This window comes from Boleophthalmus pectinirostris, unplaced genomic scaffold (genome assembly GCF_026225935.1).
Source record: "Boleophthalmus pectinirostris isolate CB_2022bp ecotype Guang Dong unplaced genomic scaffold, ASM2622593v1 HiC_scaffold_1, whole genome shotgun sequence".
Lineage (NCBI taxonomy): Eukaryota > Metazoa > Chordata > Actinopteri > Gobiiformes > Gobiidae > Boleophthalmus > Boleophthalmus pectinirostris.
The window spans coordinates 16,391,413-16,406,093 of record NW_026570970.1 but is presented as its reverse complement, the minus strand read 5'-3'; the positions used below and the strand labels follow the sequence as shown (position 1 = coordinate 16,406,093).

The following is a 14,681-nucleotide window of genomic DNA, read 5'->3' as shown; positions in this document are numbered from 1 at the left end:
GTGTGAAGGAAACAAAGCTCAACTTCAGGTATGTTTTTGAACAGGTAATAACATTACAACATAGCTAAAAGCTCACATGAGTCAGTTTTATAGCCTTAATGCTTATGACTGAATTAAATGTGAGCATTAATCTGCCACTCATGTTTGGATTGATAAGAAGAATACAATTTCTACACAAGATCAAACTTGTAAAAAACAAGACCGCTCCTAATCCCATCTAAACTCATTTATCTCATATCTTGTACTTTGAATGGACCAACATGGCACAGACTTTCAACCTGCAAGTTCTTGCATGATTTGACTAACAGATGTTAAGCCTTAGTAATGTTTCCCAGTTCTGTAAAGTCATGTTGTCAGTGGCGGTGCCAGAAAGGGGCATGAGAGAGCACTAACCTCATTATAATGGCCAGTGCACCACCAGAGCTCCCCCAAACATTTTAGCCCAACTTTCATAGCACATTGAATCTCAAATAAAATTGTTCAAATGGCAACCACAAACTGTCGAAAATGAGACTAAAAAAAAAAAAAAAAGGCTTTATAAATCACCATAGGAGACAAAGTACCATTTAAACTGGTTCAAAACAACAAACCAAACATTGGGGGCAGGGTGCTCACATTCATAAAAGCTCTAAATTAAAATTTTAAAGGCCCTTCTGGGGAATGATTTTGCGAATTAGCCTAGGCTATAAACACTCTGATACCTGCTTCAGATTACTGAATTGTTCATCTATGTTTGTATATCTGTCCTTATTCAAATAAACAATAAATAAATAAAAAATAATCACAGGGTAGGTGTTAGGGGTGGCACGGTTTATGAAAAAAAACGTGTGCGTACCGTATGGTTTCTAGGGCTTGTGCATTGTAGCCTCATGCCCATATGTGACCTGTTTCGCTTTGGCGCAAAAGAAGAGGTGTGGAGGGTGGGTGCTGTGCGTCACGTGTAGAAATGGCAAGTAGGAGAGAAGAGGGTCGCCCGGAGATGGAGGATGCGCCCGTGTGGTTACCTCGCGAAACCACAGCTGTACACCAACTCAAAACCGGCTCCACCTGCAGCTGCAGCAGGACAAACATGTGCAAAACTGGCTCTGTGTTTGTCAGTGGGAAAGCCGATCAAACTTGACTGGCTGCTTTTAGCCATGCAGTGGAGCCAAGTCCTATAAGGGCCTGGCATGCGTATTTCATCCTACGCTAGCGTAAAAACTGAAACTTTTAGATGCGCAACTTCTAGAATGCATGGAAAGTGAATGAGGGCGGCTCCACTGTACACACTAGACACACGTATGGAGCAGCATGTCCTGCATGCATAGATTTCAGAAAATAGGATCCATCCTATGTTTTGACGCTCTACACAAGTGCGTATCCCCATCAAAATACACAGAGAGCATGAATCTTTGGTTGCATTTGTGCATTTACCATCAGCACAACGTGCTCCTGGGGCAGTTCTGTGTCGTGTGAAAGAGCCCAGGTCCAGAAAGACTGTTAATAAGTGCTTTAAAATTTACTTTTGAAATCCTGGCATTTGCCGTGGCCAGCCTGTACAGAAGGTAAATACAAGTCTGTTCGGCTGTTAGTTTCACTGTGGACCTGATACAAGCTAGGTTACCCGCATAAACGCTGACGCGTGGTGCCAGGCCCTAACTTTGCAGCCAAGAGCGCAATCTCACTAAACCAAGTATCCCGACTCTTGAGGAGGGTTAGGAAGGTGGTAACATTTTTTCACCAAAGCACCACAACTGCCTATGTCCAATAATAATGTGCTTAAAGTCAAGTCAAGTTCAGTTTGTGCATGATTACATTACTAACTATAATTTTATAACTTTTTAATGCTGTATCCTAAATTGTGGATAATTAAGCTAACATAGCATATGATGAAGTATATCTCTGGAGATTAAAGATTAAAAAGAAAAAAATGACAACAAGAACTGTACCGAAAACCACGACCTTAAACCGCAATATGAACCGAATCGTGAATTTTGTGAACCGTGCTACCCCTAGTAGGTGGGCACCCTAACTGAAGAACTTAGCACCCCCAAAGCCCCTCCAGCCAAAAATGTCTGGCATCTTTCCTGCATGTTGTGCCTTAGTAAAAAGACTAATGCTTTTGAATAAATTAACATAATTCTTATAAAAGGACAGAGAACAATAGTGACACACACAATGCATTATGTAACCTGACTTCTGAATACATGTATGTTTTTCTGTGGTATGTTCTTCTGAAGTAAATTTTCAACGTTACAACACAATATGTTGAGAAACTGATGACAGCAGTGTTAGTCACTTTGAAATAGTTTTGGTCATATTCTGGTTATGGGTGACATTTTTTTCAGGACAGTGGTTGTTTTTATGTTATAGTTATATGCAAGCATTTTAGAATCTACCACATTAAAGATCTAGGGCAGAGCATTTTTCTCTGTGCTAGTGGGAGACATTTTCTTTTCTGCTTTTGAAACAGTAACATTGGAGGTGTTGAGGATTGTGTAATTAATGGCTACGACTTCTCATGGATACTAATTAACTACTACATTGTGCTTTTTATGTAGCACAGCTGTTGTTTTTTATATTTTTCCCTCATTTTAAATAAAAGTATGTGCACTACTGCCATGGATTGTTATACCTGACTATGTTCCCATCATTTTTAACATTACATTTTGGCAGTTAGATTCAATGTCATACGGTAATAACACCATTGTTCACATGTGAATATGGCAAAGACGTCAACACATATTGCGACACACGTCCCTCTGGGTGCACTGGGGAGCGCCAAAGCTCAAAGAGTGGACTGGACATGCTGCAGGTAAGCACATTACATAAACTTCAGGCACACACAATGATAATATAGAAACAATAAAGAAGTAATAAGAAAAATATCACACAAAACTTTCCAAATTTCACAACAATGCAAAAATGCCTGGAAAACTGGAAACTGGCATACTTAAAATTGGATCAGATTTGTGAAAACACTTGCACCTCCATCATTCTTGTTTTTCTACCATACTTTAGTTTGTGATAATTCAGTGCTATGTTTTATCAAGACACAAAGACCAGTTAATAAAATACTTTAGTTAGGTTACACTTGGTCGGGCAGAAGACTTGTTTACCTAGGACACAGCTCTACAGATATGTGCTTTTTCAAACTAATCTCTTTTTATGGCCCCTACGAACATGCTCTGAAAACCTACCTGTATGTCCTGTTTGGAAACCACACACACTCAAAAGAAAAGTAATTCTTTGGTGTCACTTGTATCTCAGCACAATATTAGTCATCTCAAGTAAAGATGTATAAATATAAAACAAAGTATGACCTTGTTATGATCTGGTTTATGTGAAATAAGGACTTATAACTCACTTTTTCTATTTAGTTAAATGACTTTGTGACAGCTTGCTTGTCTTTCTAAATTGTGCTCTTTTTTTAAAACTTTGCAGTCTCTTAAATTTCAACTCAATATTTAAACTTAAGGGGGTGTAAAATTACTATTACACACAATCATGTATTTAATTATGTAACTTTATGTAACTTTTAATAATTCCATTTTGTAGTATAGACATGGGTTCATTCTTTTGATTATTATAAAAGCGAATATTTCACTAAAGTCAAAATACAGTTTTTGTAGGCTTTTTTTTTTTTTTTTAAAGAAGAAATTAACTTTAAATTACAAAAACAACAAGCAACAGGCACTCCACATTATAACAGAGGCTAGAAGTTACATGTCTCTTTTTCCATGTTGTGTCTACTCAACTCCAAATGCAATGGTTTCCTTTGAGTATATTATAATAAATGTGTATAATAGAATAATATTTATATTTTCCCTACTGTTATCTGCTGCATATTTGCTGTAATAACAAGCAGAAATAGAACAACTTAACTGATAACAAAAGTTAGTGCAAAATGACAAGGAGTAGATTGGTGATAATACGTGGCAGAGAGTCCATTTTTAGATACATTAGATAAACTTACAAATCAATAATATCCCCAAAGCAAGTTTCTCGTTTATGGATTTTGCTCACAGATCTCATAAAGAAATTCAGTAAAAAAAATGAAATGTTTTAGAAAATAAAATACCCCAGTCATTTTCTTGACAACATTCTCACTATTCTTCTGTCTTAAAGGGCCTGTATTACACAATTTTCTGATCTATGTTATAATGTTGTTTCGTCATCACAAAAATACCTCATTCACACATGTTTAACACACAGACCCTGCATACTTAGACTGAGTTCTTATCTCAGATTGAAAACACTAATAGCATGTTGTAAAACAGAAAGTATGCCACTGTTTTTGAACTTCATACTCCTCCACTAGAATCATGTGGATTGCTTCAGCCAATCTTTACTGAACTAAAGGTAAAACGTAGCTGTTAATTTGAAAACTGCCGGTCCATGACATCACAAGGTGGAACAGAGCATTTTGAGCATTGGAGATGTAGACAGACAAATAATAAGGGATTATTCGAACATGTGTGAATGACTATGTATGTTTTTACAGAGGTAACAACATTCTAACATGGCTTAAAGCTCACAGGGGTAATTTTATTAATAACCTTTAAACTGTGTCACTCAGGAAGAATGTTGTTGTCATGGTTGGTTTCATCCGGAAGGAAAAGCAGAAGCAATACAGGTGTATGCCTCATTAGATCCCATTCAGGAAGGGGCCCTTATTGAGAACTGGGAGGTAAATATTTCCTTTGCTATTCAAACCCTTTTTCATGGATTAATGCCAGTATCCGAGGCATGCCGCCATAGTTTAGCCAGAAGTAGGCACTGGGAACGCCAAGAATGCACAGACTTTCTGTTTGCTTAGTATTTGAAAGGTCACATTGATTTTACATGCCATGGGTGGAAAATAATATTTTTAGTTGAGCTGTCCATTATGAAACAAGAAGAGGGTCAAGTGATGCTCAGAAACATCCGACTAAACTGTACTGTGTATTCAGTCATTATAATTGATTTAATATAGCAAATGAGAAGTGAACAGTAATATTTTATATCTTAAGGCAAACCTAACCTTAAAGGTGCACTATGAAACTTTTTGGTTGGGGGTCCATCACCTGCTTGTTTTTATGGAGATGCCGCTGCTCTGCTTCCACAGTATAATATTAAACATATACCTTACAAATCCGTATATCCTTCGTTCATTAGTTTTTCAAAATAAAACCAAAAATAAGAAAACAGTAAAAAGATATATTTTCTTCATTATTTGTCTCCATAACCAAAATGGAAAAATGGATAACGATTTGTTTTTTCAGTTTTCGATTTTGTGTTTAAATGAATAATGGAAAAAAAAAAAGGACCGAGACCGATTTAATCCTTGGTCAGTCCTGGTTCAGTCCTGGTTCAGTCCTGGTTCAGTCCTGGTTCAGTCTGCATGCGGCACAAAAGTCCGGCATTGCAGTTTAAGTCATGGAAACGGGAAACATTATCCCTTTTTTTCCATTATTTATTTAAACACAAAATCGAAAACTGAAAAAAGAATCTTTATCAGTTTTTTCATTTTGGTTTTGGAAACAAATAATAAAGAAAATAGATGTTTTTTCGTTTTCTTATTTTTGTTTTTTATTTTGAAAAACGAATAAACAAATGATACACGGATTCTTACATTTATTCAATTACAGGTGGTTTTATAGCTCAAAAATACCCAGAAAAACAGCCATTCTAACTGTGAGCAGGGTTGCCTCTCCACAGATCTGACCTGTAACTAGGTCTGGTTTGGTCTTCATGAAGATAGAAAGGTTTAATACTGTTAAACATTCCAGACAAAGCAATAACATCTCCATAAAGAAACGCATTTGATGGACCCTCCACCAGGAAAGTTACACAATGTATCTTTAAGTATTTTGGACTTGTGTGCTTTAATCGAGTAAAATAATCAGATACCAAATGTTGAAATTACAAAAAAAAATGAAATCCTAACCATAACTCAAGTTGTATAACACGTAGACGGTACAAATATTAGCAGCATTCTTGAATTTCAATTTGTACGTAGAATATAGGTCATACACTGTTAACTTTATGAGTAAACCCAACCCCAACCATTCCAAGAAAAACTGCTACAGTACACACTCACTGACCGGTTGGGACACCTAATACGTGCATGTACTTTTTAGTAAAAGAAAGCTGTTAATACGCAATTTGAAATATAATATAAGATAAGTAATACCAAAGTAAACACTGTGACAGTTAGTGTATGGTGAGCAATCAGATGTCAGTGTGCATTGACTCAGGGTGTCCTCTACAGCTGTTGGGTTACTGTCACTTCCAGATAAGCAAACAGATACTGTATCATGTGAGTGTAACTGACAGTGGTGAAATTGCAGTGTTTGAACTACATTTTGGTAAGAATGTGACCGCTACAAGCCATCACCAAAGTGTAATGTTTTGAAAGAGGATAGTAAGGTGTGGCTTCGTGGATCATTAAAAGCATCAACATTTCCTGGTATAAAATTTAAATTTAAAGAAATATGTTATGGCAACAAAGCAGCTTATTTCACTGTCTAATAATATCATGATTCCCTCAACGTGAAGACCTTTGTTTGAGGCTATTGTTCACATTCTCTCAGTCCAAAATAGACAATGAACAAAGCATAGCACAGATGCCTGTAGTTTTCCACAAAGACAGCCATCACTGGGATGGTGTGGGGTGGATGGATTTCACTATTTACTAAAACAACTTCTGTTAGTCAGTATTATGAAAACAACTACATGCTTTTTATGTTGCATAAATTAAATTTGCCTAAGGTCAATTAAGGACACCGCTGGCTGAACTTGCACTCTATTGGTACAGTGTCTGGGGTGGGGCTAGGTTAGATTTTTCCACAGATTAATGTTAATGTTAGTATATTTTCACTTATTTTAAGTTACTCATTCTCTTTGTATGCTCTTTCAGACAGAGCACTTTATACAAACCCCCTTCATGCCCACCTGTGACTCTCTGAAATGTATATCAGTTTCTGCAATGCTATGATGAATCACTGAGCCATGATTTAATACAGATCATGTTGAGTGAGAGTGATCAGACAAGCCCGTACCTGATCTGAATGCTTCATTTTCAAAAGGTCTTTTGTATTGGAAAAAATCTATAGTGTAACATCAACAAAATAACTGGAAAAATACACTATGCATGCTATAAATGTGTGGCATTTTCACTGGACTTGACCAATCCTCTTCTGGTACTGAGCAGATTAAAACCTCTGGGCTTTATGTAATCCTTATCAGAATAACATCAAAACCAAAATAGCAGTGGTCTCCACGGGGGTCTACAGCTATTTTTGTAATTGATGCATGAAGTACTTATAGCTAGTCTAGCTTTGTAGTTCTAATAGAAACTTTAATAACAACCTATAGTCAATATCGTGTTTAAAACGTTGAAAATTGCAGCTTTTACTATACAAAATGTATTAAATATTAGACAAAATGACACAACATAATAGTTTACTTTATCAAATCTTTATTCAATAGAAAAAACATACATAATAAAAATAACATATCTTTACATTTTAAAGCTTTTCAATAAAAAGCAGTCACAAGATTTATATTCTTTAAATATTGTCTATTGACTAGAAAAGTCAACAATAAAAATAAAATGTTATATTCTTTTTGAGAAAATTTCACAGTCCTGCAAATACAGTATAATAAAAAAAAAAACAGCTTTTGTTTAAGCTGAAATAAATCTAGTTTTTAACTTGAAATGTATATAATACACATTTATAATAGTGTCATTCTCGAAGCAAATGGTAATCATTGGAAATGACACATTTTATTCTTTTAACTAATAGTTTAAATATAAGTTACTAAATGACTTATATTAATATTATTAAAATAATACACACATTAAGACACATTGGCAAGAGTAAAAATCCCCTCACACAGATAGAAGTGCACTAAAAGGTATATGAGACACAGCATATACACAAAGCCTGGACATGTACTGTACTTTATCAACTAATACATACTGAACACAACTAAACCACTGATGACAAACTGATAAAGACGTTTAATGAGATCTGAGTTTTAATAGTAATGTTAGTTTGTATGTAAATTAATGAATATAAACATACAACTAATTCCCTTCAACAAGCTAATAAGAATTTAGTCGGGCAACAACAAATTTGATAACTCTAAAATAAAGTGACAGCTATAAAAATATCCAGTCTCATATAGTTCTTCTGCTACAGTAGTAAGTATGCTGTAACAAGCTAAAGACACTACACAAACAGGACAAATGCATATATTCAATAAGGCAAATTATATATATAATAAAACTACCGTATGTAAAATAGACATTTTGCAAGTACACAATGGGCATTGATAAGAAAGCTTATACAATACATTGGTATCAGTTACTACAAAGAGCTGTAAATATTACAGACAGTGCTTCTCAAATATATGAAAAGTTTAACTGTTTGGAACAGTGCCATTCTCTTACATGTATCTTCACAAAAACACAACTGTCCCCGTTAGTTCAGAGCAATGTTTAACTAAAGTGAGAAATAGACGAACAAAAAGATACCCACACAACAAACACACACTAGGAAAATGTTGAGAAGAAGTTTAACTCCAGGGGGTTCGTACAATAATTCTTGTGCAATTCTAATTTCATCCTGCACTACTTTTTGCTGAGTACTTTGTTTTCCATCTGTTTCATCTTTATATCCACAAAGCCAGTCCAGAAATCTAACACATGTATTGGTCTTCCTCTCCTTGAGCCAGCCCTCCTCTGATCCTCTTACAGTGTTTCCAAAGTGATCTGCAGGGGAGGTAACAGGGGACGCTTCAGTACTGGGAGTGGCTGGGTCATGATCAGTGGAAAGAACCAAGAGTTTAACATCAGCCCCATCAAGACACATTTGTTTGGAAACATCTAGGGGCACTTCTTTACAAGGACCACCACTGCTGCCATTGTGGGTCAGCCTGTAAATTTCCTCTCTGTCCTTTACTGGACGCTTTTCAAGGTTATGCAGGCCCCAGACTGTGGTTGTCCTAACTTGCTCCTCATCTGGTGGAGAGGTGCACAGACTTACAACTACAGCCACAAAACCTGAAATCCAGAAGAGTGTGGCTGCCACATACATGTAGTGTACCTGACTAACGAAGAGAGGCCTAGTGTCTGGCTGGTCACAGCGACCTGCACGGTAGATAAAAGCTAGGATTAGTCTAAGAGTCCCCAAAACAAAGCCGGTCATGCCACCCCAAAAGGCTCCCTTTTCATTACACCGTTTCCAGAAGACACCCAACAGAAACAGGGCTGCAATTGGAGGCGTAAGGTAACCTGCTACCTCCTGAATATAGAGATAAGTTTGCCCTCCTTGCATCTCAATAATGACAGGTACCCAAGCGATGCTAATTCCCACCATGAACACAACAAACAGGCGTCCCACGATCAAAAGTTCCCGCTGAGATGCTGCTCTCCGGACAGTTTGATAAATGTCCAAAGTGAAGATAGTGCTTGCACTGTTGAATATTGAGTCAAGGTCGCTCATCAAAGCTGCAATCATGACCGCCATCATGAGTCCACGGAGTCCCACAGGCATCACGGCCATGACCAGACGTGGATAGGCAATGTTGGAGCAGCCAGCTTGGGAGCCACATACAGACATACAGTGCTCTGGTCCAATGCAGGCGATTTCATCAGCAAACAATATGCGTGAGATCATACCTGGAATGACTATAATAAACATGGGAAGGATCTTCAAAAAACCAGCCATGAGTGTGGAACCTTTGGCATGTGCAATGTTTTTGGCAGCTAGAACTCTCTGGACAATAACCTGGTCCGCACACCAGTACCAGATGGAAGCAGGTGTTTGCCCAAGTATGAAACCAGGCCACGGGATATCTTCATCGAGCGGGCTGCGGAGGATACGCAAAGAGTCTGGTTTTGGATGAATACGGCAAGAAGGGGAGTAGGTGAAGTTTCCAGCAGCCGTAATAGCAGTAACATTAGGTACAGCTTGCATGTACTTGGTTCGGACGCCATCGAGCCCACCAACTTTTATTAAACTCATGATAGTTAATGTGAGTGCCCCACCAATCATTAGCACTGCTTGCAGAGCATCCGTGTATAATACGGCCACCAGTCCACCAGTTACAGTAAGGATTGCAGTCATACTAATAAGTAAAACTATGGACAAATACAAATTCCATCCCAGTGACTCCTTAATGAAAAGTGCTCCAGCATACAAGTCCACTGACAGCTTGGTGAAAATGTAGAGCAAAATTGACAAAAAGGCAAAGTACACTTTGAGCCTGTTGCCTCCGTAGCGTTTGGAAAGGTATTCTGGCATTGTGTAAACTCCAGAGTGGATATATACAGGGATGAACACCCACCCGAGCAGCTGCAGAAGTAACAGTGCATTAAACTCCCATGCTCCCACAGCGAAGCCGCTGGCTGCTCCTGATCCAGCCAGGCCTATGAAGTGCTCGCTGCCAATGTTACTGACAAACAGCGATGCCCCTATGATCATCCACGTCATTGACCGTCCGGCCAGGAAGTAGCCACTAACAGTACTCCGGTTGGCTTTCCACATGGCAAAGAATCCAATGAGTAGCACCAGTACAAAATACAGTGCCACCACTGCAATGTCCGCAGCTTCCATTCCAGGACGCATTGTTCTAGGGTCAAATAAATACAATTCAAAATTTGAAGTAAAAGCAGTCAGTGCTTTGGTTTACTGTGCAGATGGAATCAGTAGTGCTCTCCCTCACTGCATGCTTCAGAAGAGACTATCCATTGGCACACAGGTCAATCTAGATATTGAGGGTGCTGCAGGATTCTGGTTTAGAAAAAACCTAGAGTTTACATTCCTGCAAGACAGCAAAACATAGAAAAGACACTATTAGCTGGGCCACACAGGGTCAAATATCCAACACAGAAAAGCAACAACAAGCTTCAACTGTAAGACTAATGCAGGGTCAGCCACACAGCAAAAGCAACGTACAGAGCAAGTCAGACATCAGGCCTACTGTCAACACGCACAGACTCCTACAGACAGACAAAATGTCACTTCTCTGACTGTTTCAACACTGTAATATCTCATAAGGAATTATAATATTTATAATATATTTGATAAAAGTTGGAATAGGAGTTGGGACTTCTGCATTGCCATGGCAATTTCTCCTTTTTTAGTTACCATTTGCAATGTACTATTTTTGTGAATTCCTATTCACCCTAACTGAGTTTGTATTTACCTCATTATTGGCTTGCTATGATAGCCATGACACTAAATTACTACAAGACATCTGTTTTGTATTTTCTCACACACATTTTGTTTTGCTTCTTGGTTTCATTCTGCCATGCATGACATAAAATAACACTGAGCGTTCTCTGCAAACTATTATGTAGAACTATTCGTTTAAATAAAGAAGTCTTTGTTTTCATCCTGCCCTCTTGCTAACATACTACTTAGGCTGCATGTTGTTTTTAAATGCTCCAGTGTTTATCACGCCTGAAAGACATAACATCCTATTGATTTATAACACTGAATTGTGATCCAAAAAATCCTCACATCTTTAAAAAGCGATAGCATTACAATTTAGAATCACTCCACAGGCCCGATGTTCTATTCTTTACTTTATCATAACAAATTAAAATTATTACATTTAATGGACTTAGTTATTACAGTCATCATATTACTATATTATCAGATTTATGCTATGTGTCCTCATCAAAAACATACCTGGAGTTGTGTTTTGTTTCATTAACACTGTTTAACACAAATGCTGGATTCTTCTCGTAAGCAGAAAACACTGTTTGTGTCAAGTTTAAACTCCATACACCTTCACCTAGTATCATTTGGATAATTTCAGCTATAGAATTTCCAGTTTCTAATGAACAAAAGGTAGCTGCTGAAAATTACCTATGACATCTATGACATCAAAAGGTGGAACAAAGCATTTTGAGCTTCGGAGCTGTAGACAGTAGACTATTAATAGACTATTAATAAAGAGTCACTCAGACGTGTAGAAATGAAACAAAACACAACTTCAGGTATGTTACTAAAGCTCGTAAGAGTCAATGTCGCGTCATATAGGCCCTTTAAGGACACGCGCTTGGTTGAGGGAAATTTCTAGAAGTCATTCATTCCTTGCTGATACGTGAACTTCAAAATAAGAGGTTAATGTGCTGAAAGTTAGCCTGTATGCCCACAGTTTAATAATAGCAACAAGAGTAATAGCCTATTTTTGGCTAAATAGTCTATCTGTCGCCAAAGCGGAAAAATGCGCACTTGGTTAAGGTATAGATGCATGACGCTGTACAATGAATGAGAACACTCCTCCCTCCGCGGCTGTCACAAGTCACAATGGAGCTTTCATACTCACACCTTTAACTCTCTTCTTGCGACACAAAGCGCGGTATTTAATAGTATCTGAGAGAGAAGCATATACCATGTTAGCTTGGGCTAGCAGCAACATTAAAGATGCTACAAACATCCACGCCCCAAAGGGAAGATGCAGGAAACAGCGTCCTTGTAAGAGCAGTCTTTCCGGAATGGCTCGAGCTGGTTGCTAGTTGATCACTTTTCAGGGGTCGCCTCTGGATAGGAGATTGTAGCTGATAAAAGCCCCTCTGATGATCTTGTGTGTCCGGATGTAGAGGAGAGAGGTGTGACGACTGCTGGGAGATAACGCTGCCTCTCCTCCTTATAGACTGCGCGGCTCAGATCCACGCCCCAAGCACGTGTGTCTCTCCCGTGATGTGTTAGTTGTAAAATACCTGTTGGAATCTGCCTCAATAAGTCTTTGAGCTTACATTTAACATGAATTGCAACTGGCTGCGGTACGTGAGGATTATTTGCATGTTGTTATGAACACAGTTTAATTAAACAAAAACGCGAACTTAGACCTAGTCACTGGGGTTAATTAAGGTGGAAAGCTGCTCAGTGTTTCATGAAAGAAACTACGAGACGCGATTAGTGTCAGTATTTTACGAGAACAGTCGAGAAACTAAAGCGGATTTAATTGATTAAACATTGTTTTCATTTGACAGATCTTGCTGAAGTTAGGCCATGGAGCCAACAGCGAGGGCGTGTTAAAGAAGGTTGTGCAGTAGTATAAATACATATTTGGTGGTTCTCATGGACTGTAAAAAGAATTATATATATATGCACTCTATGGTGGCTCTGTACAGTTCCCTTGCTTTTCATTTACTGATTTACTAAGATTATGGCATTTGTGATATTCCTGTGACTTTATTTCCAAAAATGGTCGAATGTAAATGATGCGCATCCCACCAGTGCAGGGTCTTGTCAGGTTGTGCCCTCATTACCCCCTAAGGTGCACATGATTGTCTTATTCACTTGTTATTAACAACACACTGGCGTGAACAAGGTCAACCAAAACAACAAAACCCCGCAAGACACATGGCTCGTGTTAACGGGGGAGGGAAACAGTAAATTTCCACTCACTGCTCCAGAATGAAATGTTGGAAATTTCCATTAGAATGTAACTGCATTTCCCATAAACCCTTGCGCGGAAATTATATGTGCTTCACGAGCTCCATCTATTGGTCGTGATACTGTAGCTTTGTGAATCAGCTTTATGTTGTTGTAAATATTTTTTTTTTGTTGACATGTCATATCCACTGTAGCTAATGAAGAGGAAATAAGTAGTAATTTTCTTGTTTTATTAATTAATTTAAACTGTACTATAGCTCTCTGATCATAATGGAAAATTGGAAGACAACTACATCCACTCCTCATCTTATTTCTAAATTTCTGTTGTTTTGGAGAGATGCTCCATGTAATAATTGCACTTTTGTCTTGTTGTCATTTTTATTTTTTCGTATTTATTAATTGATTTTTTATTGATTTTATGTTGCTACGCCCCCTAGCGTGTTTTTACATGTTGACACTTTCTCTAGAAGTGTTTGTAAGTTTTAAGAGTGTTCAAATTAAATAATAAATGAATAAATAAATCTCTTTTGCAGATGTTGTTGGACTAATAGCCATGGATCTACTGCTTGCTAACATATCTCTCTCTCTCTCTCTCTCTCTATATATATATATATATATATATGACAAACTCTGATGATCAGAATCAGTGACTTTTATTGCCATTGTCAGTGAACAAAATTTACAAACTATAGGTTATGCTGCATTATGGTGCAACATTAAACTAAGAATATTAATAAAAAACTATGATCAAATTAAAATAAGGGTGCGTGTTAAGATAAGGTAAAGAACTTTTAAAAATATGATTGTTGTTGCAAGTTTATACATTACTTTTAGTTAAGTGGGGTAGTAAATTCAGTTGCCACAGCACTGTCTCTGGAACTTCTCTCTTAAAACTCAGAATGAACAGAATTTGCTGTTTGGGGCTGATTTATAGCTTTCTAATTAGTCTGTAGGTGTTGTAATGGTGTCAGCATTTGTTTGTCAGAGAAATGCACTAGTGTCAGTTTGTGTTTAATTGAAATAAAAGAGTATAGTGCCCCAAAAAATAATGATTTAATCTATTTAGCCCTTTTGAAGTTACACCATGCAGTTAACTGTAGATCTTGATTGGCACCTCTGCCTTTAGTATTTGGCATTTTGAATATTTTACGACAATATCATAAGAAAGACCATAAATGTCAGAAAATATTTTTTCACAGGCTTAATCTTAAAGGTGGAATACATAACTTTGCTGCTGAAGGGTCCGTTGTCCACTTGTCTCCATGGAGAAGTTATTACTTTGGCTAGAATGTTCTACAG

At 37.5% G+C, this 14,681-nt stretch overlaps 1 protein-coding gene across 2 annotated transcripts; it reads right to left on the bottom strand.

Annotated features, from left to right (window-relative positions):
• Positions 1 to 8,205: 8,205 nt before the first annotated feature.
• slc5a3b (solute carrier family 5 member 3b) lies at positions 8,206 to 12,625 on the bottom strand. 2 transcript variants are annotated; one of them, XM_055151084.1, is made up of 2 exons: positions 12,310 to 12,625; positions 8,206 to 10,794 (listed from the first exon to the last, which is right to left on the bottom strand). In XM_055151084.1, exon 2 carries the CDS (start codon positions 10,596 to 10,598, stop codon positions 8,472 to 8,474), a length of 2,127 nt encoding a protein of 708 aa, XP_055007059.1. In that variant the 5' UTR covers positions 10,599 to 10,794; positions 12,310 to 12,625; the 3' UTR covers positions 8,206 to 8,471. The 2 variants fall into 2 exon arrangements, with proteins under 2 accessions (XP_055007059.1, XP_020787565.1); XM_020931906.2 differs by having other exon boundaries at positions 12,376 to 12,625.
• Between the last annotated feature and the right edge of the window lie 2,056 nt (positions 12,626 to 14,681).

Coding starts and splice junctions, on each gene's coding strand:
- slc5a3b (XM_055151084.1), bottom strand. CDS start 10,598: ATGCGTCCTGGAATGGAAGCTGCGGACATTGCAGTGGTGGCACTGTAT.